The sequence below is a fragment of the Oryctolagus cuniculus genome, chromosome 15 (genome assembly GCF_051225735.1).
Source record: "Oryctolagus cuniculus isolate XC-2025 breed Fujian yellow rabbit chromosome 15, ASM5122573v1, whole genome shotgun sequence".
Lineage (NCBI taxonomy): Eukaryota > Metazoa > Chordata > Mammalia > Lagomorpha > Leporidae > Oryctolagus > Oryctolagus cuniculus.
This window is the reverse complement of record NC_142881.1, coordinates 75481446-75507794: the sequence shown is the minus strand read 5'-3', so window position 1 is coordinate 75507794 and position 26349 is coordinate 75481446. Positions and strand designations below refer to the sequence as shown.

Sequence of the window (26349 nt, the reverse complement as noted above, 5' to 3'; positions counted from 1 at the left end):
CGTTGCATCCTCACAGAAGTGCTCTGCTATTCCTGCCCACTTGTAAAACATTTGGGAACTGAGGCACGGGGGTGTTGGCCAACTTGTCTGGGCTTGCAGGGTTAGTGGTGGTGGAGCTGGGAGGCAAGGCTGGTTGCTGGGTTCCGGAGCCCCTGCCTGCCCTGGTTCTGCACACTGCCCTCTGCAGTCACGGTGAGATCCTGCTGTCCCAGAAGCCTGCAAGGCACAGAGACAGCACAGGGAGGCAAGGCATGGGGACAGCATCAGTGGCATCCATCATCAAGAGGCTTATAGAAGTAGATGGGTGATGAGAGCGGTGCGGGAACACTATGGCCCAGTGTCGTGGCTGTGGCATGTGGGGGTTTTCTCCTTTCAGTACTGGCCGCAGTACCATGTGGGGGTGAGGACAGCAGCCAGAGAGGAGACTGGAACAAGGAGGGATATGTAGAGGTTGGGAGGAGTAGATGTTCCTGTTGGAATGGGGATTCAATGGGAAATTGGGGTGATGAATGTTGTGAGTAGAGAGCAGTGAGTGAGTGAATGAGTGAGTGAAGTGAGTGAGGTTTCCAGAACAGAAACAAAGCATGGATGGTTGGAGGCTGGAGAGGGGGCTTGACTCCCCATTGAGGTTTCTAGGGCACTTTCAGCACCCGGAGCCAGTTACTGCTTGTCTTAGGGCAGATAGGAACTTGCTATCAGCTGGTCATCCCTGCCTTGACCACAAGTCCCGAACTTACCATGGTTTCACTTTACAGTGGTGCAAAAGTATTTGTGTAGGGGAGAACTCTGGTTTCAAAATTTGAGTCTTAAGTCCTTCCCTGGGTTGGTCCTCTGTGGTGCAGTCCTCTGTCTTAGTGCCAATCAGCCACAGTGAGCACAGCTCCCTGCCAGTCCTGCAGTCATGAGGGGAAGCCACTGACCCTCGCAGATACCACATTGTCAGTCTATCTCAAAATAGAGCTATTCATATTCAATGGATTCCATGAGATAGTCATCACTCTACCATAAAGTGGCTTCTTTGAGTTGTTTTGCCAAACTGTAGACTAATGCAGAGGTTGTGAGGATGATTAAAGTTGACTAAGTATTAAATGCTTTTTTGACTTACATTATTTTCAGCTTATGATACTTATCTGGATAATATGTTTTCAGTTGACTTATTTTTATTTATCTGAAAAGCAGACAAAAGGTGGTTGGAGAGAGAGAGAAAGAGAGAAAGAGAGAAAGAGAGAGAGGAAGGAGGTTTTCCCATCTGTGATTCATTCTCCAAATACCTGCAAGAGATAGGGCTCAATCAGGCCAAAGCCAAAAGTCCATCTAGGTTTCCCATGGATGGACAGGAACCAAGAACTTGAGCTATCACCTGTTGCCTCCCAGGATTTACATTAGCAGGAAGCTGGCTTGGAGGTGGAGGCAGGGCTCTATTCCATACACTTCATTATGGGATGAGGGTGTCCCAAGCAGCAGCTTAATTTTCTGTGCCACAACACCCACCCCAGGATGCAGTCTTATAAGTCAAGGAGCATCTGTATTCCTCCTCCCACGAAGAAGTCTCCTCCTTCACCCCCAGCTCAGATATTTGCTCTTACGTTGCTGAGCCCCTCGAAAATCTCTCTCCCTCCGATGTGCTCTAGGCCAGAGATATCTACCTCTTCTCTGTAATAAAGCAAACACAAGGCCCCCCAAAAATGCTGTGGCTTAATCTGAATTATCTTTTGAATAATTGCAAATATTTAAAAGTCAGGAAAGCTCATGCAAGAACCCAATTTCTTGGGATGAGTGTTGGGGTACAGCATGTTAAGCCACTGTTTGGGACACAAGCATCCAGTATCAGAGAGCCAGTTCAAGTTCTGCTTACTTGCTTCCCATCCAGCTCGCTGTTAATGCACTTGGGAAGCAGTAGGTGATGACTCAAGAGTTTAGGTCCCTGCCATGCAAATGGAAGACCTGAATTTAGTTCTAGGATCCTGGCTTCCATCTGTCCCAGCTCTGATTATTGCTGCCATTTAGAGACAGAATCAGCAGGTGGAAGATCTCTCTCTCTCACACACTCACTCGCTCTCACCCTTGCTCTCACTGTGCCTTTCAAATAACTAATTAAATACATAAATCTTGTTTTAATCCTATTTCTTTATTTGTTCATTTATTCATTGATTTATTTTTATTTGAGTGGCAGAAAGGAGTGGGGTGAGGGAGGAAGGGAGGGAGAGAGAGAGAGAGAGAAAGAGAAAGAGGAAGGGTGTGCTCCCATCTGCTGGTTCACTCTCCAAATATCTACAATAACCAAAGCTGGGCCAGAGCTGAAGCCAGGGACCAGCAATACAAACCTGGGTGGCAGGGACCTAATTACCTGAGATGTCATCCACTGCCTCCTGTTAGCAGGAAGCGAGAGTTAAGAGCCAGAGCTGGGACTCGAACCCAGATACTCCCATGTGGGATGCAGGTGTCTCAACCAGTGTCTTCACCGCTAGGGCAAACACAACCCCAACTTACATCATGATCATCTGTCTGCATATCTGTCTCTGTAGCTGGACTTTCAACTCCTTTTGGGCAGGAAATGTGTCTTATTCATCCTTCCATTCCTGGAGCTCAGCCTAGAACCTAACCGTGGGTGCTCATTAATCTTGCTGAATTCATGTGCATGGAGGAAACATGCCTGTGATCCAGTGATGGAGTAGCAGTCATGCTCCAGGCTGAGGGTCTGGTGCTGTCAGGCAGTGGGTGTGAAGAACGTGGAGTGTGGGCTGTGGTGGTCTTGGCCTTGCAGCCTGCAGGGTGCAGCACACACCCACGACCCCCCCCCCCCCGCCTGTCTGCGTTTCAGGACATTCCAGGACCTGTCCAAACAAGTGGAGATGTCTTACGGCACCGTCCGGGACTCTGCTGTGTATGAGTACTTCCGAGCCAAGGGCACCAACCCGCTGGAGCAGGACAGCACATTTGCCGAGCTGTGGAGGACCATCAGCAAGAACGGAGGGGCCGACAACTGCGTGGCCAGTCCTTCGGAAGGCATTAGGAAGGTAGGAGGGTGTTGGTGCTTGGGCCCTGGGCGTGATCATCCCCCAGTGCATCTGAACAGCCCTGTCACCTGCAGGGTGATCCCTCCCCACCCCTCCTCTCCATGGACTTCCATTCTCAGCAGCAGGGGCAGGTTCTTTAGGTGTGTTCTAAGTTTCCAGGGAGGTGCTGGTTGGGGGAAAGCCAGCAGATGGAGTCCCAGCCTCGTGCCCTCCCTCCTGGTGAGTTCTGGGGATGCTGGCACTCGGGAACACTTGGCAGAATCAGAGTGCTGGCGAGAGGCACAGGGGTGGAGGAGGAGATTCAGCAGTGGTGGAGCACGTGGTGCTGCAGCCTGGGGGTCCACATGCTGGTCCACACACAGGGCAGGGGTCAGGCAGGGTCTTTGGGGCCCTGCTGTGAGGAAGTGTGCCTTGGGGATGGTGGTTAGGGCAGCAAGCCTGGGACAGAGCCTGTACTTGGGGGACAGGTGGGAAGTGGCCAGGTCCATCAACCCTTACTCTACCCACTTCCACAACCCCTGACACTACACTTGATGTCTCCTGCAGCCCCTCAGGAGCTGCCTGTTGAGGGCAGGGGATGGATGTGAGGATGATGTAGAGTGAGCTTCGGGGCCACCAGGATCTACCTGCTCTTTATAATGAGAAGCATCCTCAGCAACCCACCAGTCACTCCCAGGAGAGCTCCAGGCTGTCCAGAGACAGAGGCCTGAGCCCTGCTTGGGGACCACTGGGCAGAAGGCTGAGAAGGAGGCAGCTTCTGGCTGTGGGGCTGTTGAGTGCCTGCTAGGAATAGGTTTGAAACAAGCTCAGAAAGTGCTGTCTCAGGTCCACTGGCTGAGGCCGGGGCGGGGTGGGGCGCTGGCCCTTTGGCCCCCCTACTTAGATCAGCTGCACAGCAGACAGTGCCTGGGCTCTGAGCCTGACACAGATGGGTGGGAATCCCAATTGCATGATTCGTCAACCACGTAAAATGCGGCACCCCAGCCACCTAACCTGGGACCTCATGGAGTCGAGAGAGACCTGGAGAACCTCCTGTTTGGGGGTTTCCTTCTGGACTTCAAACATCTGAAAATGCATGTGATGGAAGCTTTTGGATGTTTACATAGTCGAGTGATACTTTCACAGGAGTAATGGGATGCAGTGTAACTCTGCTGTTCTCATGCTTAGAAGACTTAGGAAAACCTCCTAATTCCTACTGCGCTGCCAAGGATGGTGCCTGGACTGGAGCTTCCAGTCTTCTCTCATCCCTGACAGTGACTCTTTGTGGCTGTAGGTGACCTCATTTGAGATAATGAATACAAAATTGATTTAAGGCGTTTTGTGAGTATGAGGCCAGAGCCCAGTAGCCCTGAGTTCCTTCTCCCGATGTTCTTTGTCTCTCTGAGACAGCCAATATGCCCATCCACACAGGGTATTAACAAGATACATTGCAACAATACTACGATAAGCTCTTCCTGTAAAGGAAAGGGAACTGTTTGATAATATTACACTTCTGTTCATTAGAGGACACTCTAAAAGATCAAAAGGCAAGTCACACACTACGAGGGGCTATTTATAATACATATACCCAATATTCAGTTAATATCGAGAACTGTTATAAATCATTAAGAAAAGCTCCAAGTTAATAGAAAAATGAACAGAAGACTCGCACAGCCTTTTACAGAGGAAGCAATGCATATGAGCAATAATTATATCAAGAGATGTTCAAACTCATTAATGATCTGTGAAAGACAAATCAAAAGCACAGAGATATATCATTTTACACCAATTAGACAGCACAAAATGAGAAGTAGCTGAGAGGATGTGGAGCAACAGGTGTTTAATTGCTGGTGGGCGGGTACTCGGGATGACCCCTTTGAAAAAGAGTTTGTTATTCTCTTAGCAAATGGAATGTTCACAGACCCTGTAGCCCAGCAATTCCACTCATATCCATCAACCCTGAATTAACATTCACACATTCCCTTGGAGTCAGGAACGGCCATGGCAGCCTCGCTCACAGAACCAAACCCCTGTGAACCATCTAAATGACCATTATCAGTGCCAAAAATGTATATGGCTCAACAGTGACAGGGATGACCTACAGCTGCATAGAATAATATGGAAGAATCTTAGCAGAAATTATATATGTATCAACTAATAGAAAATAGCATACCCATCATAACTCTTTTTAGAATGTACAAAACATATGCATACACACATCTAAAGTAACGATGAAACACATGAGTTGCCCCAGTGCCTGCTGCAGTTGGGGGAGGCAATGCAACAGGAAAGAGAGCAGCATGTTGATCTAAAAAACAAACAAACCAGCTCAGAGAGAGAAAGAGACTCTCTAAAGACAATGATATTGATTTGGAGCTACCAAAACACGGCAGTTCCCGGGAATAGCAGAGAATTATAATGGGCATATGCATGGCATAGAAAATTATGAACATATTCCAAGAGGTTGAGGCAAGGCAAAGTTTTTAGAAACAAAAGGTTGTGGGGGGGGAATTCCTTCAGATATTTTGGAGCAGTACACTTTGGCCACAATAATTAGCAGCCAGAGCTTTCTCTGAGGTTGAACAAATAGTTGCTGGACAAATATCCTTGCAGAAATGTTTTGTTTTGATCTGAAGGTTTATTTATTTGTTTGAAAAGCAGTTACAGATAGAGGAGAGGGAGAGAAATATCTTCCATCCATTGGTTCACTCTCCAAATGGCCTCAATGGCCAGGACCAGGCCATGCCTGTCGCTCCCCCTCTTCGTGGAGGAGCAACACAGGACCCTGCGCTGTTCTTTCGTCTGCTCGGCCCTCCCCGGGTTTGCTGCTGGTTCTTCCCGGGTTGGCTACTATCCCTTCCACCTCCGTGGAAGGGCAGTTCCCCCTGGCCACATTCCCCACTTCCGCAGGGGAGCAGCACTCCGCCGGCCGGCTCTCTGGGGGGCTGCACAGGCGTTCCCCTTAGATGTTCCCCATAGATGTTTCTGGTGAATGCCGTCTCTCTCCTCCTTTATAGTCCTCCTCCGCCAATCCCAACTTGGCTGCCCACACGCCGAGTACGCTGCTCTCCTCTAATCAGGAGTAGGTCCTACAGTTTATTGGTTGAACTGGAGGCAGCTGCGTAGAAGCTGTTTTCTCCTCTCCCAGCGCCATATTGTAGGAGAGCAGATGCATAGAATAAGTCTTAATTCCAGTAACTTAGTCTAGTCCGAGCTGCTCCCCACAGAGGAGAGCAGATGCATAGAATAAGTCTTAATTCCAGTAACTTAGTCTAGTCCGAGCTGCTCCCCACAATGCCGAAGCCAGGAAGCAGGAAATTCTTGCAGCTCTCCCACGTGGGTGCAGGGGTCCAAGCACTTGGACTATCTTCTGATACTTTCCCAGGCACATCACCAAAAGGTGGATCAGAAGTGGGGCACCCAGGGCTTGAACTGGTGCTCATATGGGATGCCGGAGTCACAGGTAGCAGCTTAACCAATTATGCCAGAGCGCAAGCCCCAGAAATGTTTTTTTGTACAAAGCTGTGCCTTTGTGTAATGTTATAGTTTTGTTATAGTAACTTTTAGGTAATCATGTATAAGAACCTTTTCTTCATAACCTCTTGGCTGTACTTCTCTGTTCCCAATTCTTTAAAATAAATTATTTATTTTATTTTTGGAGAGGCAGAGAGATGGAGGAAAACCTCCAATCCACCTGTTCACTTTCCAAATGCCCATCATAGTGCAATAGCCAAGTCTTGGAAAAGCCAAAGCCAGGAGCCAGGAACTCAATGCTGGTCTCTCAAGTGGGTGGCAGGGATGCAAGTACTTGAGCCATCACCTGCCAGTATCAGGAAGTCCATTAGCAGGAAGTTGGAATTGGAAGCAGAGGTAGGACTGAAACCGGGCACACCAATATAGGATGTGGGTATCCAAAGTGGTATTTAAACTGCGATGCCAAATGAGCTTTCTCGGGTGTTTTATTTTCGTTTTTCATTATAATAGTGAGAGATTTAACAAAAAGGAGGGATCTCTACTTGAACAAATGGATGGGTGTTCTCAAGCAATTGTTGTGATTAATCCTTTCTGCACACCTGCCAATTCTCCCAAATACACCCAGACCCAGCCAGCTAGCGTGTGACTGTCCACTAGTGCCAGTGTCTGCCTCCTTACAAGCTCTGTGCACCTGCCCTGGTGTGGCTCAGGGAGGCCAGCACACCCCACTAAAACCATCTGGGAAATCTCAGGAAATTGCCGCCTCAGCCTCCTATGCCCGTGGTCCAACATGAGAAATTATCACTCTCTGATGATATTTTGGATTTTGCTCATGAATTAAACTACTTAAAGAAGAAGCAATGATGGATACAAATGCATGATTCTTCATCACTGCCTATACATTCATTATATAGAGTCTAATTTTTTTTTTCAGGAAATAGGATGTGTTACTTTCATTATACCCTGTTTTTATAACCCAAGCTGGTTTTGGGATCACAATTTTCTCTCTTGCATTTGAATCTGTAAAAAAAATGGACTGCTGGCACTAGACAAATGTTAAGGATTTTATAACTGGTGTCATAAAAGGGAGTTTATAGTATTGTCAAAAAATGAAGCATGTTGCATTTCTTTTAATAGAGAAAGAGCTCAGTTTCACTCTCAAATCCTCCGTTCACACCTGTTGGGGTGAGCTTGTCTGAAATTTGTCCTGTCCATCTGCCTACATGGGACCATCTCTCCCCTTAGTGTAGGGCTACAGTAACCTTAGAAACCCCAGCCTCTCAGCAGATGAGACTGGAGATGGCCATGCCCTGAGTGAGGAACCTGGCTTGAATCTAGAAACCACAAGGAATCCAGCAAGTAGGGGAATAATGGTCCCTGTCCTAACATTCAGCTCTGGATCTCCAACAGAGCCTATTCTGTGCAGGGCAGGCAGCCTGGCTAAGGTGAAGCGGCGTCACCAAGGGACTCCTGGACACCCCTCTAGTCCCAGAGGACAATCACACCTCTAATTTCCAGTTTCCCTTTGGTGACTTTGGCTCGGTTTGCAGAGAGAGCTGGGTCATGGGGAAATGTCTAATTGCTACTAAAGTGATGGAGCTTGGCATCAGGGTAACCTCTGGGAGCTGCTAGCATTGTTTTCCCTGGGAATGCTGTAGTTTTTAATGACTTAAAACCAATATAGGTGGAATATTGCTCAGCAAGAGGAGGTGATCACTCTTACACAATATCAGAAGTAGAAAAAGGTAATACCACAGTTGCCCCATCCCTGGGACCCAACCCTGCATTGCCAGTGATCATGCAGACAAGGACGGTGAGGCTCACTGGACCTCACTCGGAAGAGGGCAAGAGGAGGACATTTTTATTTAATAAGAGCCTGCAACATGCACTTTAGACAACAAACCTGCCTGGCATCCAGTGAGTCTGTGAATTCCACCTTGTTCCTGAATGAGTCATCTGTTTGCTGTCTGATGAGCAGAGACAGACAAATCTGAGACCCAGTGCCCACCAGCAGTTAGCGGGTTGTCTTCCAGAGGTTCTGTCATGGAAGCCACAGGGAAACAGCTGCAAACTTTGTTTCAGGCTTGTCTCCCGATCAGACTCTGCTGGTCACAAGAGATGTAGCAGAGAGAGAGAGAGAGAGAGAGAGAAAGAGAGAGAGAGAGAGAGAAAGGGGGGATCAAGGTTACTGCCTCCATTGCCCTCAGCCACACACACCTGTTAGAGCTGAGGAAGGTGTAGATTAAGATCAAGGACTGGAAAACTATGTCCTATGGTCTAAATCTGGCCCACTGCTCATTTTGTAGATAAAGTTTTATTGGAACACAGTCCCACTCATTCATTTACATATCATGTATGGCTGCTTTCTTGCCATTTCATCAGAGTTGAGTAGTGGGACAGGGACCATACAGCCTGCAAACCTTGACATAGTTAGCATCTAACCCCTTAGAGAAAAGGATGGAGGTCCTTGGTGTGGAGCAGAGGTGCACTCCCCAGGTGCTGCATCAGCTAAGAGCCCAAAGGCACCTGTAGTCATGCACCGTCTAACTCTGCACAATTGAATGGAATTGTTTCGGAGTTCAGATCTTCCCAGATGTTACAGTACTTGCATATGCATAATAAGATATCTTGGGGATGAGACCCAAGTCTAAATAGGAAATGCATTTATGTGTCATTATATACACACCTTACACACACAGCCTGAGGATAATTTTGTGCAATGTTTTAAATTGTGTTCCTCAAACACGCTTTACCATGTGGAATTTTCCACTCATGGTCTCCTATCGGTTCTCAAAATGCTTCAGATCTGGGGGTGTTTTGGATTTTGAGTCCGGGTGCTCAACCTGTAGTATACAGGCTGTGTCCTTCCCTGTCCCTTCCAGGCCTCACTTTGGCCCTTCCCTGTCCCAGGCACCAGCTTTCCTCTTGGCCTGCTCCAGTCTCTTCCTGCAGTCTGCCGAGCAGCCTCCATGCACCAGGCACAGTGCCAGATGATTTGCATCCTAAACAGACTACTTAATTATGATTCCCATAGCATCATGATGGGACCCGAGCTGCTGCAAGGCTTGATGATGTGCCCAAGGTCACACAGCCATGAGTAAGTCATGGCATGGTCATCCAGCCCGCCAACCTTGTCTCTTCCCCTAGGCTGACATTGCCATCTCCGCTGCTCAGTGCCCCTCCCACTCCTTCCATGGGCTTCTATACCCCTTCCACTTTGATGCCAAAGTACCTTCTGGCTCCCTTCTCTCCAAGCCTTACCCCTCCTTCCTTGCATCATAGCCAAGATTATTTAAGTAGGTGATTTTATCTTTTGATTTTCAGACTATTAAAAATATCAAGGAGAGAAACTCTGCGATGCAGAATTGAGCTGGCAAGTGGTTCAAATTTATGGCCGGCGCTGTGGCTCACTAGGCTAATCCTCTGCCTTGCGGCGCTGGCACACCGGGTTCTAGTCCCGGTCAGGGCGCCGGTTCTGTCCCGGTTGCCCCTCTTCCAGGCCAGCTCTCTGCTGTGGCCAGGGAGTGCAGTGGAAGATGGCCCAGGTGCTTGGGCCCTGCACCCCATGGGAGACCAGGAGAAGCACCTGGCTCCTGCCATCGGATCAGCGCGGTGCGCTGGCCGTGGCAGCCATTGGAGGGTGAACCAACAGCAAAGGAAGACCTTTCTCTCTGTCTCTCTCTCTCACTGTCCACTCTGCCTGTCAAAATAATAAATTTTAAAAAAAATTTATATGCTAATAACTTGGCCATGTGAACTCAACTTTAATGTTGCTGGTGGGATCTTTTTTTTTTTTTCTTTAACTTGATCCACTCTATCAAGTCACGTCCAACTTAACCCATTTCCTGTGCAATGCCAGGGCTGACCTGAGCTACCAATTGATTAAGTCCTTCCATAAATCAGACTTAATATTTTATAACATTGTCGGATAGAATATAGTGTTAATAGTTTAAATGTCAGTCCTCACAGTTCATTGAGCTCTCTGAGTAAACAGACAAGTAGCTTGTTTTGGACCCTGTGGCTGGAGATTGCATTTTTCAGAGGGAAGTTGCTTTGGAGCCCGGCAGTGCTAACCAAGGGTGGTTTTTTCCACTCAGTAAACAGCACTCAGGTCATAAAGTGTAAGTGCAAATGCAGGGAGAAAACAGGCCCACAAATCTTATTTATTTCTCCCATCAATGTAGTGCTGGCCCCGGCACCAGATAGTATGTGGGCATCACCTCTCAGCCCCTGCACTGACTCCCTGCTCTTCCTTTCTGGTCCATGGCAAGGGCAGCTCTCACTGCACACACTCACTGTGGAGTGGCAGGGACACTGGATTGCCGTCTTCCATAGAAGGGCCAGGGGTGGGAACTTGAAGTACTCCCCCCCAACCCCAGCACCCTCCTTCTGAAAGAACAAGGTGAAGACGATGGCCCTGTGTGTGAGGCTTTAAGGGATGGCACATCTCGGGGATGCTTGATTCCAGTATCAGGAAGGTTTGAGCACGATGGTGGGAGGGATGCAGAAGGGAACCTGTAGCAGCGATGTGGAAGGCAGCAACACTGCCCTCAGTGGCAGCAGAGGCTTTGCAGGCCTGCTTCAGACTCAAATCTGCTTTCTCTGCTTCCATGTCAGTGCACACTGAGTCTGTAAAGTTCCTTCCTTCTCAGCCACTCATTCAATGATTGCTCCTTCTTTTGTACTTGCTTAAAGGCACTGTAGTCATTTTGTAAGTCGGGTGATCTTTTCTCTTTACTTATTCATTTATTCACCTATCCATTCAAGAAATGTGGTTTGAATAGCTTTTGCCTAGGACTTAGGGAAAGTGAGTTTAAATTCCACTTTCAACCTAATTTAATCTGCAGCTTTGAGCAAGTGAATTCACCTGCTAGAACCGTCTGTGAGACTTGCCACAGGCCTGCCCAGGTTCATTGTGAAGTTTCCAATAAACAGAACTGGAAGCACACAGTGTAGATGCAGCCTGGGTCTGAAATCATCAGATGACAGAGGACTGTCTTAGCATCTCCTATGCCTTAGGCCAAGATGAAAACACAAAAGACAAATAGTGCTTAGTCTTTTTATGAGGTATGCTTTATATACAATAATATAATACACATCTATCTCATGAGTTTAGATGGTTGTATAATTGTGTAATCTTCATTGAAAACTGCAGTACATTTTCATCACTTAAGAAATTTTCTCTTGGGGCCGGTGTTGTGACACAATGGGTTAAACTGCCGCCTATGATGCCAGCATCCCATATAGGAGTGTGGGTTCCAGTACTGGCTGCTCCACTTCCAATCCAGCTCCCTGCTGATGTGCCTGGGAGAGCTGAGGAAGATGGCCCGAGTGCTTGGACTTGGGCCAGCCACATGGAAGACCAGATGGATATCGGGGCTCCTGGAATTGGCCTGGCCCAGCCCTGGCTGTTGAGGCTGTTTCAGGAGTGAATCAGCAGAAGGAAGAACTCATTCTCCATCTTTTCCTGTCCCTCTGTAACACTGCCTTTCACATAAAAGAAAACAATCTTTACATTTTCTCTTGTCACTTTGCAAAACCTTCTCTTCAGCCCCAGAGGCAACCTCTTGGTGATTTTTAGCAGCTTGTCCGTGTTTTTGTAGTTAATATAAATGGAACCCTACAGAAATATATAAGGCTACTTCCGAAAGTTCATGGACAAGGCGGCATGCTAGGGAAAAGCTATGGGTAGGTTTCACAAGTCTTTGCACCAAAATAAATTTATCTCAGGATCCTGTTTTTCTAAGAACTTTTCAAAGTCCTCTTGGATGTGTTGGTGTTTGGCTTCTTTCACCCCAAAGAAGTGTCTGAGGTTGGCCCAACATTGTGAATATCAGTTCTGTGCTGTGTGTTGCTTTCTTTCTGTTTATCTTTGAGTAGTATTCCATTGTTGGAATAAAGCCCGGTCTGTTTATCCATTCTCCAGTTGACTTCAATTTCAGTTGTTAACTAATTTAAGACTATTATAAATAAGACCACATAGACATTTGTAGTCAAGTCTTGTGTGGACATACGTTTTCATTTTTCTTTGCTAAATACAAAGGGTGTAATTTCTGGGTAGATGTGTGTTTACTGCTGTGTGAAAGTCTCACCACCTCCAATGGCTCCTGCTATCTTACCCCCACTGATAGCAATAGCTCCTGCTATCTTACCCCGACTCCTTGCATAGCTGTGGATTCCAGCTGCTGGACGTTCCAACCAGCTGCATTGGTGTTACCAGTCTCTCTTGGCTGGCTGGATTGCAGTGGTGTTAGTGGGTGTGAGGACATATGTTAGTGTTCTAACTTGGTGACTGGGCTGTAGCATACGCTCTCATTTGCTCATCGGCCACCCATGGATCCTCTTTCCTCCAGTGTGTGCTCAAATCTCCCGTTAATTTTTATTGAACTCTTCATCTTTTCATTGCTGACTGTTATGAGCTTTTTATAGAATCTGGATACAGGTCCTTGATGAAATGTAACTATTACAAATATCATTCCCATTTTGTAACTTGCCCATTAATTGTCTTAATGGTGTCTTTTGATGAGTTGAAATTTTTAATTTTGATAAAATGCAAAAATCACTTTTTTCCCTTTGCTTTTATGGTTAATGCTTTTGGAGTCCCATCTAAAAACGTTTTGTCTAGAGCAGGCATTTGGCCCAGTGGTTAAACTGCTCCCTGGATTTGAGTCCCAGCTCTGTTTTTCAATCCAGCATCCTGCTATAGCCTCCTGGCAGACAACAAATGATGGCTCAAGTACTTGGGTCTCTGCCACCCATATGGGAGACCTGGACTGAGTTCCTGGCTCCTAACTTCAGCCTGGCCCAACCCTTGCTATTGTGAGTATCTGAGGAATGGACCAGCATATAGTTTTCTCTCTCTCTCTGCCTTTCAAACAAAGTAAATAAATAAAATTTTTTAAAAGTTTTGACTAACCCAGACTTGCTAGTTTTCTTCTAGAGGTTTTTATATAGCATCTACATTTTTGTTTGAATTTTTATTTATCTTTATTAAAATATTTTATTAGCAATACTCAAACATAGTTATGGGATACAGTATGACATTTCTTTTTTTCTTTGTGCTCCTGGAAACATTTTTAAAATTTATTTTGATATTTTACATTTTTAAACATTTTTCCATGTTTGCTTTACATGTAGTTATTATATGCATATGCATATATACTATTTTTCTTGAAAATAGGGATATTACTACCATATAATGAGAGACTTGTGGCAATGATCATAAAGTGAGGAAGGGAAGGTTTTTTGTCATCATTACATGCATCTCAAATTAATGTTGCCCTACTAACAAATGACCTAGCATCGTTTGTTAAAAAGACTTGTGTTTACTCAGAAAATAGATGAGATCCTGGATTCTCCATTCTATTCCATTGATCTGTTTGTCTATTCTTATACAAAAATGGTCACTGTAGTTTTATAATAATTCCTCAGGTCAGGTAGTGTTAAATCCTGCTTTGTTCCTCTTTTGCAATATTGTCTGAGAAACTACAGAAACTTTGCCTTTCTATTTAAACTTAGAATTACCTTGTTCATTTCTTCAAAAAAGTCTGTTGAGATTTAGATAGCTGATATATTTGATGTGTGGATCATTTAGGGGAAATTGATATTTACTTCTGAGTCTCCCAATTCATGAACATGGTTTTTCCACTAAGCAAATGTAAACATTTGACTTCATTAATGTTTCTTCTTTTTATATTTGATTAATTTCAGCTTTTTTGGTAAACTATATTACCTCTATTTAGATTATAATTTTCTCTTACCTCTTCTAGTTTCTTAATGTTAACACTTAGATTATTAATTTTATATTTGTTTTCTTGCTTAATAGTTGTGAAGCTATAAGGTTCCTATTAAGCACTGTATTAGCTATATACCATGACTTTTATTTTTATTTTTGTTTAAAATTTTTATTTATTTATTTTATTTGAGATGCAAAGAGACAAATGGAACACACTGACAGAGCTCCCATCCTCTGGTTCACTCCCTAAGTGTCCACATTGGGTGCTAACCTGTGGTGCAGTGGGTTAGACTGCCACCTGCAATGCCAGTGTCCCTCATGGGTGACCGTTCCAGTCCTGGCTGCTCCACTTCTAATGCAGCCTGGAAAAGAAGTGGAGGCTAGCCCAAGCACTTGGGCCCCACCCACCCACCCATGTGGCAGACCTGGATGGAGTTCCAGGCTCCTGATTTCTGTCTGGTCTAACCATCTGGGGAATGAACCAGTAGATGGAAGGTTCTCTTCTCTCTCTCTCTGTCTCTCTCTCTCCCTCCCTCCCTCCCTCCTTTCCTCTCTCCCTCTCTCCCTCACTCCCTCTCTCCCTCTCTCTGTCTGTAATTCTGCCTTTCAAATAAATAAATCTTTAAAAACCAAAACACACACACACACAAAGATCAACATTGGCAAAGGCTGGGCCAGGCTGAGCTGGAAGCCGGGAACTCAACAGAGGATTTTATAGGTGGGTGACTGGGACCCAGCTGCCTAAGCCATCACCTGCTGCCTCCCAGGGTACACATTAGGAGGAAGCTGGAATTGGGAACAGAGCTGGGACTTGAACACAGGCATCCAGGGTGAGCTGCAGAAATCCCAGTCAGCATCTTCACCCTGTGCCAAACACTTACCTCTGTCCCATGCATTTTAATTTGGTGGTGTCTTCCTTATTGAATCCAAAGGATGAAGTCTCAGGATCAATCTTTTTCAGTGTGTCTGTGTTGAGTTCTGGAAGATGGCTCTGATTTAATGCACAGAGCATGGGTTTGTTCACTGAGTGAGGCTGGAGGCAGCCTCCTAGTGCAGCCCTGCCATGCACACATGATGTAGAGTCCATACGCCTCAGCTCCCTTCCTATTTTGAAGATAAAAGGGTGAGAATGTGAAAGAAACTGGCAAGTGGGAAATAACATACACAGAAAGATAATGGGAATCAGAGAGGCGGAAAAGACAGTCCAATGCCACACGAACGAAACCCGCTTTCATTTCCACTCAACATCGGAGAAGGAGGGCAGTGGTGTCCACAGTGTTGGGAAGAGTCACTGTCCTGCCAGCTCCCTCTTGTGTGGCCTGGGCTTCTGCCTTCTGAGTTCCAGGTGCCCTTGGCCAAGAACATGCTCCCAGCCCTTCTCCCAGGCTTTCACTGTGTTGTCCACTTGACCTCCCCTTCTCCCACCATCTCAGCTTAAAATAATAACCAGTGTGAAGAGGGGAATTAGGATATCCACTATCCATTCATTAAAATACATCAGTGTTACCATTGAGAATGTTTTTAAAAATGTATTTATTTTATTTGAAAGGGTTACAGTGAGAGAGAGAGAGAGACAGAGAGATCTTGTATCCTCTGGCCCAGAAAAATACAGGCCAGGGCTGAGCCAGGTCTAAGCCAGGAGCCAGGAGCTTCATCTGGGTCTCCCAAGTGGGTGGCAGGGGCCCAAGCCCTTGGCCTTCTTCCACTGCCTTTCCTAGGTCATTAGCATGGAGCTGGATTAGAAGTGGAGCAGCCGGGACACAAGCCAGCACACATATGGGATACTGGCACTACAGGCGGAGGCTTTACCCACTACACCACAACACTGGCCCCAGGATAAGTTTAATGTATTTGGAAAAATAAAAATAGGCAGAAGAAAACCAATTTTTAAGCATCTTTTTATTTCACCCTCTAAATATAGCTCCAGGAATTCTTTTATGAATTTGTCTAGACTTTTAAAAATTTCTACAAATTTTAATGTAATAATGATGCTATAAAATATTTTTATCCTGTGGTTTTCTAACACGATTGCAAAACTTAGTAAAAATCATTTAGTGGCTAATTGTAGTTCATCAAATAGCTGTAAAACAATGTATTTAAGCATTCCCACCTTGACTGCCATTTTGGATCATTTCCAGCCTTTCACAAATAAATAACATTGCAATGAACATCGTTGAGCCTAATGCTCTTCCAGTTACTACATTTATTTCTGTAGGTCTGATTCTCAAAAGTAGAATTATGGTGTTAAAAAAGATGTAAACATTTAAAGCTCTTGACAAAATAATACTGAATATTGCCAAAATCAGTATTTGGATGAATTACATTCTTATTCTAGGGATAAAAAGAATATTCAGGTTTCATTTTTTTCCCTATCCAAGTTTTGTGATTTTTCTTTAGCGTGGGAAATCCTTTTATGAATTAGTATTTTTTCTACTTCCCTCATATCCTTTACTGTGATTGTTTTTCTGTCTCCTTTTACATTAGTACATATGTATTTATATCTGCATGAATTTTTCCTTCATTATTCTGGGAACTGTAGTGGAACAGAAATCATTTTCTTTTCAATCTTTTTGTTACCTAGGTCCACCTAAACATGGCCATGATAAACTGTGAGACAGCCCTTGTGCTGGGTCTGGGGAAGTTAAATAATCTCATGGTTAGGGAGTCCTTGGCTACTCAGCAATCAGAAGTGATACATATACAAACCACTTCACCAACTATGGATTTCTGCAGTTAGTTACTTTGTGAATGATTTGGTCTTTAGTCCATTTATTAGGCTTCTAATTTTTTCAATGCATTCACTAGTGCTAAGCTCAGCTAACATGAAAAAGTGGACATGCGCTTCTCTCCTAATTCTGACTGAGACCTTGTGTGAGGAGTTGACTTAACCCTAGGAACAGATGGAGGCTGATTTGCCTTTACCCCCAGTCTTGCTTCCCTCCATGGGGACCTTACATCAGGGTTTCTTGAGCAGGAGGTTAATTTAAATCCTGCTGGTGGGGCTTGGCACGGATCCGGTGGGGGTTTAACTTTCTCTAAGGTATGAGCTCACTCATGCTTGAGTGTACCTGTTCATTAACAAGGAAACTGAAGTCCCCTGAGGGCAGGGGACTGGCTGATGAGCACACTCGACCTGGGGTTTCAGCTCAGGACTTCTCCCACCCTGGCACCCTGGCGTGACACATGGAGGAGAGGTGCCCTTAGAACGAAGCCTGGGCGACACCTTCCTTTCCCCACCCCTTGTGCACTGCAGAGTTCACAGCACGAAGCACTGGGCCAGGCTGGTTCCTGATGACCCCATAAGGCACAGTAGAAGCATCCTCTTCCCCCAGCCTTCCCTTACCCTACTGTGCATCTCAGAGAGCACAGCCTCACCTGGCGTCCCCTACTCCTCAGTGCCCTGTGCTGTCACAGCCCTGTGGACTCAGGGCTTCCAATGGCTGGGACCTGCCTCTTGCTTCTTTGTCCATCCCCAAGGCTGGCCTAGGGTAGGGGTGGGTACAGGGGCAAAGCTCATGGGTCTTCAAAGCCTCTTAAATCTTCAGAAATCAAAGTAAGTGTCCCACGAGTAAGATGGAAATGCAGTCACATGCATGTTCCTTAATGTGAGTGAGCAGGACCACTGCATCCAGTTGTAGCAGCAGCGAGGAGGGTGCACAGGGGCAGGCTGGTGGGGTCTTCTGCTCTGGTCCCCCGGGGGCATAGCCAGGGACCCTGGAGCCAGCTGCCTCACAGTTGACAAAGCTGGCCCCCTGCTGACTCCCAGTGCTTCATTCAGTTTGGAGACTGGTTTGGGATAATGCAGTCCAACGGTCAAGCAACACCCTCTCTGCACCTCCTTTACCAAATTTACTTTGCTTTGGGTTTTGGACATTGCCAAGCACATCTTGTCACGAATTCTTCTATTCCTTTTTTCTGCAGTTTCCACAATTTGGTCAGGTAAGCTCAGGAATCAAAACAATATCCGTGCCAACGTGTTAACTTTGATTATTTTCCAACTCCTCATTAGAGAGTGGGAGGATGTTGACTTTCCTTAAGTCTGATTTTATTTTTCAGATTTCGTCTGCCCCGTAATTTGCTTTGTCCTCAGCTCTGACATGCTCCACCTTCAAGCTGCTGTAAATGGGAGCTGATTCCATCCTGTTCGTTCCAATGAATATTACGGCTTTGGGTTTTATGACTTAAGTTTTTGCATCTTGAATGGGATTGTTTGTTATTTGGTTATATTAAAATCAAACAGATGGTTGGCAATTTTTGCGTAGCTTACTTTTATTTCCATTTTGTTGGTACCGTGTTGTTTGTTCAGGAACAAAAATGGAGAAAGGGAAAAAGGGAAATCATATTTATGAAGAAATTATTATGGCTGGTCCAGTGCTTGTGTCCTTTATCTTCAGTGTGGAGGGCATTTTGTCATAATACCATGTTGCAAGTAAGGCGTGCAAAACTCAAAAGCATTAAACCAAGATTATCTAACTCTTTGCACCATTCGTCTACTTTATCAGTATTTTTTTTTTAATTTTTGACAGGCAGAGTTGACAATGAGAGAGAGACAGAGAGAAAGCTCTTCCTTTTGCCGTTTGTTCACCCTCCAATGGCCGCCGCAGCCGTTGCGCTGCAGCCGGTGCATCGCGCTGATCCAAAGCCAGGAGCCAGGTGCTTCTCCTGGTCTCCCATGCGGGTGCAGGGCCCAAGCACTTGGGCCATCCTCCACTGCCTTCCCGGGCCACAGCAGAGAGCTGGCCTGGAAGAGGGGCAACCGGGACAGAATCCGGCGCCCCGACTGGGACTAGAACCCAGTGTGCTGGCACTGCAAGGCGGAGGATTAGCCTAGTGAGCCGCGGCGCTGGCTCTTTATCAGTATTACTATCATCTGTACTGTATCATTATTACTGTCATCCTCATCATCATTGTATCATCATCGTCGTCATCAATAAGCGTAAGATGTGCATGGGTCCGAGGGAGTGACTTCCACTTTTATGGGTATCTCTAATAAAGAGATGATAGTTTTTATTCTCCAGCATGTCAGCCATTAAATTTTCTCTGAGACCTACATTTTAAATGCTTTTTATTTATTTATCAGAGAGAGAAAGAGAGATGGAAACAGAGACAGAGAGAACTCCCATCTATGGGTTCACTCTCATGTTGCAGGCAATGGCCCCTGACTAAAGCCACAGCCCAGGGCCTCAATTGAAGCCTCCCACGTGAGTGCCAGGAGTCCAACTGCTTGCACCATCACTGCCAGTGCTCCAGGGTCTGCAATAACAGGAAGCTAGAATTGGGAACCAGGGCCAGGTATTGAACTTAGGAGCTCCAGTGTGGGATGTAAGCATCCTAACTGCTAGGCCAAAAACGTGCTGTAGGGCCCTACATTTAAAACCGAGGCAGGGGTGGGGGGGATGGGGCGCCCTGGCTCACTTGGTTAATCCTCTGCCTGCGGCTCTGGAATCTCATATGGGTGCCAGGTTCTAGTCCCGGTTGCTCCTTTTCTAGTCCAGCTCTCTGCTGTGGCCCGGGAGGGCAGTGGAGGATGGCCTAGTTGCTTGGGCCCCTGCACCCTCATGGGAAACCAGGAGGAAGCACCTGGCTCCTGGCTTTGGATCGGCATAGTGCCGACTGTAGCGGCCATTTGGGGAGTGAACCAATGGAAGGAAGACCTTTCTCTCTGTCTCTTTCTCTCACTGTCTATAACTCTACCTGCCAAATAAATAAAAAAAAATCAGAAGGGGCATGGTGTGTGTGTGTGTGTAAGAGGGGGAGAGACTGAATGGGGGCTGTGAGTGAGGGGTAGAAGGAGTAATAGCAGTAAGTCCTGCAGAGGGTGTGCTTTCTGCAGGTCGGAGACAGGAAGCACAGTGGTTGTCCTGCACAGGAAATTCTCAGCAGTGGAATCTGAGATCTGACATCTGAAGACTTGTCCCGTGGATGAGGACCTGCTCTGTGCTGCCTATGTGCCAGACCTCGGTTCATTACCTGGTGGTGTTGAGCACTTTGCACTGAGTGTGGAGACCTCAGCATCATGGGGCTGTCCAGCGGGGCCTCCAGCTGAGTGGAACAGGGCCTTGACCCAGTACCCCTGCCAGGCCCCTCAGGTGGTGAACTTAACATGATGCTCTGACCTCTCAAAGCTGTAAATCCTGGCAGAGAGCCCCCAGGTTTGTTCTGCTGTGAGGGATTGGAGTCCTTCTGGAACTTTCTGGTCAGAGCATGACCTCTTTAGTAGGTCCTGCCAGTGCCATTTTGCTGGCTCTACCTCTCCAGGCTGATGGTGATCAGAGGCCAGGAGGGAAAACTTAGCTGCAAATGGGGCTCTGCCTCTGGCTCCAGCTCTGGCTCCATGCCGGACACTCACCAGCGAGAGTCCAACGTAGTAAACACACAATCACTGCTGGCTCGGTTCTCATGGAACTTTATTCATCCAGATGCAAGGCAAAAGAAAAGAAGCCAAGCCCTTCTGCACAATACTATCCCCATTATATACCCAAGGTTCCCCTAGCAGGATGCTCCCAGCCAATGGCAAGTCTGTTCACATGCAGTCCATGCAGGCACAGTCCAATCAAGTTGAAGGGCACATAGTGCCTCAGGTTGAAAGTTCATCTTGCTCCATCGGGGTTGTTTGTGTGTCTTCAGGACATCCTGTGGTTAGCACTTCCTTGACTTGTTTTTCTCAGCAGCCAGCACTTCCTTAACTTGTTTTGCACAAGTTGTTACAACAGGCCATGCAAACAGCAAAGTGAGGAAGTTCCCACAGGTGGCCAGCCTGCGGTTCCCCACAGCTCCCCCTTTTTTCTTTATTAGTAGTATGGTGTGGAGTCGTGCCTGTCTTAGGCTCCCAGAGACGCGTCACCTGCTTACCCGTAATTGAGACTTGGGGAGCATGCCCCATGCTCTCTTAGGTTGCTAGGTGCACTCTCCAGTGATTACCTGTCATTGACTACTGCTCCATCATGCTGAGCCATACTTCCTTATGAGGGTCAGAGTGATACACTGTGAGCATGGCCTGACATACAACCAAGTTGGTGCATTGCTGGCACTGAACAATGGCTGCAATAGCCCTGCTAATCACAATGAACCCTAAAAGTAACAGCACAAACAGTCCTCCTATGGCTGCCCATTCTTTAACGGTTGACCATGTACCAGAGATCCATCTTCCTATTACAGAAAAGGGGGACCAAACTTCTATCTGGGCTCGGGTAGGGCTCTAAGCAGGCCCCAATACACTCCATAATCCTGGCCCCTAACAATATTGCTAAATATCACAAAGCAAAATACTCAAAACAGCATTATTGGTTCTATTATTAATAGTCACAAATATCAGCAATGCATAATAAATTATCACTCCAAAAATACCACCAATACAAGCTAAAAACAAGACTGTCAAAGGCACAAGCAGAACTCTTCATAATTTTCACTCGCTCTCTGTTATAAGTTGGCCTTGGGCCTCATTCACTGCTTCCTCCCGTTGGTAGTCCTCTGTTTCGGGATGATCCAAGGCGTTGTCCCCCAATGGTTCGGTGGGCTCCTTTGTGGGCTCCTGCTCATCGTCGCCTTTTGCGAGAAGCCAGATCCTCCTTTCTGGTGTCCAAATGGGTTGCGTGGCTCCCTGTGAAAAGAAACAGACAGCTCCCCGTGCCCTTCTCAATAAAGGGAACGGGCCTTTCCATTTGTTATCCTGTAAATCCTTCCACATAATCCATTGCACTGATTCCTTTTTGACAGCTTGAGAATGTAATTCGGCTGGAGTTTTCCCATTTTTCTTTTTATTTAAAAAATCAATGGTATATAAAGCAAGGGCTAAAGCATCCTTGTTAGATACCACATATTCCCCTATTCCCCCTTTTTGTTTAATTATTAAATTTTCCAAATACAAATGAGTACGTTCCACAATAGCCTGTCCTTGGGGGTTATACGGAATGCCAGTTTTTCTTCCGTAAGGGGCCACTGAGGTATCCACACAGGCTTGTTGTCAAGCCATGTCAGTGGCATCGGCTGCTTTTCAGTGACCCCTATGAAAAACCCAATCCCTACCTTCCCTTATTTGCTTCAGGCCTAATAGGTTCCCTTATGCCCTGCTCTTCTACCCTGAGTCCTCCCCCAGAATATCCCATCTGGTTCATCATTTTCCATCCTGGGGAATAGGCAGGTGTGAGCTCATTTGTTAGTCGTATGCGCAGTTGTTCTAATACATCCCTTCCCCATAGCGTAATGGGAACAGCGCATATGTATGGCTGGATATTGCCTTTGCTACCTTCCTGGTCTTGTCAGTCCAACACCTGAGCACTCCTAGATGGAGCGAGAGCAGTGCCCAAACCCACTAAGGTGTTGTCTCCCTCTTGTAGGGGCCATGACTTTGGCCACTCATTCTCAGAGATGATACTGACATCTGCGCCTGTATCCAGCAACCCACGGATTGTTTTTCCTTTGATGGTGAGGGTCCATGTAGGACTGTCTCCAAGTGACATGGACAGGGCCACAAAATTTTTTCCCTGACTGTCTCTATTGTCGGTAGCAGGTGTCATGATTATCATTTGAGCGACTGGTTGGGATGGCAATAGCTGCACAATCCCTTTGGTGGAGTGCAGCATTACCCTGAGCTTCTTACAGGGCAATGGAATAATTCCTGTCACTACTAAAAGACCCATTAAAGAATTAGTAGCTTTTCCTATGGTAATTCCTATACCTTCCAAATCATCTAGGGAGTCCAGCAAATGCACATCTACTGCTTGCACTCCCATCTGTGGTGTTAATACTGCATAATCGGTGGCTTGCAGCTCTGCACAGCGAATGCCTGTTGTTCCCTTTGGGGCTGCCCTAATGGTTGCCCCCGCACCCATTGAGTTTTCGGGCCCCTGGGTGAGGGGGCCCCCATTCCATTTTTGCAGGTGCTGACCCTGATCCTTTTTGCCTCAGGTTAAAGTTTGGTACTATTGGATTACCTGCTTTGTCCATTTTTGAGTAACATTCATTTGCCCAATGGTTGCCCTTACCGCATTGGGGGCAAAGACCCAGTTGACGCCCTGGGAGCTTTTGAGCTGTACATTCCCTTTTCAAGTGGCCCTCCTTCCCGTATTTAAAGCATCTGCGCCCATTCCCATTGTTACGCATCATCCTAGCCATAGCCACTGCTGCATGCGTGCCAGAGGCAACATCATCCAAAATATCTCTACAAATTTTTAAAAATGTGGGAATGTCCTTATGTTGCCAGGGCCTTAGGGCCTCATGGCATGTTTCATTTGCTTGCTCATAAGCAAGTCTTCTGACCAGAGGCATGGCTTCATCTACTGTTTCAAAGATATTTCCTGTGGCCTCCATTAATCTGTTTACAAAATCAGCATAAGGTTCTGTAGGGCCCTGCATAATTTTAGTCAGACTGTGCTTAATCTCCCCCTTTTTTGGAATTATTTTCCACGCCCTTCAGGCCGATTCTCTAACCTGCATCAAAACTTCATTAGGGCACCTTGCCTGTTGGTGTTCATCATTGAATGCTCCTTCCCCATTGAGCATGTCCTCATTCCAGGGAGTTCGGCCGTTTCTAGCATTCTCCACTGCTTGCTTTCTGGCCAGTTCTCTATAGGCCGCCAGCCAGAGCAGAAAGTCTCCTCCACCGAGCACGGCCTTAGCTATATTTTTCCAGTCCTCTGGGACCAACCCCTGAGTCCCTATATTATCTAGAACTGCTTTTGTGAAATTTGCATGCGGCCTGTACAATTGTACAGCCTGCTGCAGCTCCTTTAAGAGCTTATGATCCACAGGGGTCCATCCTTGGTTACCCTGACCATCCAAAATGACAGGAAAGACTTGTCCTACCTGATGATATTCTTCCCAATTCAGGGGGGCGCCACGTGTTGCCCCCGTGGCTGTCCTGTCTCTCATTATAGCAGGGCCTCTGTCTATAGGCCCATCCTCAAGTAAGGAATCGTGCTCACAAGTGATAGATTTACTCAATGTGAGAGGTCACCAGGCTGATGCATTTTCTATTGATAAGTTAGCAAATCTGCACTGGCAACCGGGCTTATCTTGATAGCACAAGGGTCCCAAGCCCGGATATGGCGGTGCGGATGGAAGGGGCTCGGTAACCCCCGCCCTCACATCTCCTTCCTCACTAGAAGCCTCCTCGTTCTCCTCCCAACAGCTTCCGCTTATGGACTCCATTTGGACCTCTTCTAGAATTTCAGACCCCTCATCCAGGAGGCATGCTATCTATTTCAAGTCCGCTCGCAGTGCCTGATCCTTGACAGGCATCCCCACCGTTTTTAATGAGCGGCTCAGCAGCAGACACAGTTCCGTCGTGGACGGAGTGTTACCCATTACTGCTAAAGACAACTTCCGCCTTGAATCCGGCGTTCATTCACAACTCCCACCCTGTTACCGGTGTTCATTCACAACTCCTGCCCTGTTACCAGCGTTCTAGTCCCCGCCTATTAGGGGTCTCTTATTGTCCCCTTTGGCGGCTATATATTTTCTTTCTTCCGTCTTCACCGATGGTACCGCGGTCTAGTCCTAGGCTTTATTCTACCCACCTAGATTCCCATGTATGCACGCTTTTAGTTCTCTTACCTTCTTCCAGCGACTGCTCCCAATCCGAGTCACGGCACCACTTGCCGGACACTCGCCAGTGAGAGTCCAGCATAGTAAAGACACGATTGCTGCTTGCTCGGTTCTCATGGAACTTTATTCATCCAGATGCAAGGCGAAAGAAAAGAAGCCAAGCCCTTCTGCACAGTACTATCCCCATTATATATCCAAGGTTCCCCTAGCAGGATGCTCCCAGCCAATGGCAAGTCTGTTCACATGCAGTCCATGCAGGCACAGTCCAATCAAGTTGAAGGGCACATAGTGCCTCAGGTCGAAAGTTCATCTTGCTCCATCGGGGTTGTTTGTGTGTCTTCAGGACATCCTGTGGTTAGCACTTCCTTGACTTGTTTTTCTCAGCAGCCAGCACTTCCTTAACTTGTTTTGTACAAGTTGTTACAACAGGCCATGCAAACAGCAAAGTGAGGAAGTTCCCACAGGTGGCCAGCCTGCGGTTCCCCACAGCTCCGGGTCCACAACGTGTCTCTTCAACAGAAGCCCCAGGGATATTCTCACCACCCGTTATGGGCAAATCTTCAAGATCAGTGGTGAGCACATTCAGTTTTGCTGCTTCTCTCTTGTTCCAGATTCATCGGAGTTCCCAGATGCCAACAACCCTCTATGGAGCCAGAGAAATATAAAGAAGGGGTCCCATGGCCGGCGCCATGCCTCAATAGTCTAATCCTCTGCCTAGCAATGCCGGTACCCCAGGTCCTAGTCCCGGTCGGGGCACCAGATTCTGTCCCGGTTGCCCTTCTTCCAGGGCAGCTCTCTGCTATGGCCAGGGAGTGCAGTGGAGGATGGCCCAAGTGCTTTGGCCCTGCACCCCATGGGAGACTAGGATAAGTACCTGGCTCCTGCCTTCAGATCAGCGCGGTGTGCTGGCCACAGTGCGCTGGCCTCAGCAGCCATTGGAGGGTGAACCAATGGCAAAAAGGAAGACCTTTCTCTCTGTCTCTCTCACTGTCCACTCTGCCTGTAAAAAAAAAAAGAAAAGAAAAAGAAGTGTCCCTGTAGTTTCATGAATGATGAATCTCACTTGAACTTTGTCTCAATGAAGACGAATGCTGGGTTAAAGCAACATAGCATAGTGAAGAGACTGGGACTTGAGTTAGTAAGAACTGAGGTTGATCCTTGTTTGATGTGAGATCTTGGGAAAGTTCGCTAACTCCTGAAGAAATAAGAACTATCAAGTCTTCCAGAATCATTGCAAAGATGAGAGGTGACATGAAGGGATTAGTGCAATGCCTTGTAGAGCGTATTTCAACACCGTTCTTCCCAAGGAATGAGCTGCTGTTCCAGCAGCACCAGCAGCGTCTGGGAACTTGTTAGAAACAGAACTTCCTGGGTTCGCCTCCAGGTCTAAGGAACCAGGAGCTGGGGATGGAGATGCTAGCAATCTGTGTCTTAATGTGGCCTCCAGGTGCATCGTGTGCCCTCTGGAGTCTAAGAGCCATCTACTTAAGCCAGTGCTGCTCCTTGCCAGGACTGCTGTTTTGCTAGTGTTTGATTTATTCTTGAATTTTAGAAAATGACTCCTACTCTGATACCAAGGTACCCATTGGTGCTGTCCAA

General features: G+C 46.8%; 1 protein-coding gene across 1 annotated transcript in view; it reads left to right on the top strand.

Moving 5' to 3' along the window:
- LOC149122076 (glutamate receptor ionotropic, delta-1-like) overlaps positions 1-26349 on the top strand; it is a 298789-nt gene that overhangs the window by 242465 nt on the left and 29975 nt on the right. The window contains exon 9 of the mRNA XM_089314126.1: positions 2822-3017. Coding sequence (XP_089170252.1) covers positions 2822-3017 — 196 coding nt within the window. The remainder of the gene's footprint in view (positions 1-2821; positions 3018-26349) is intronic.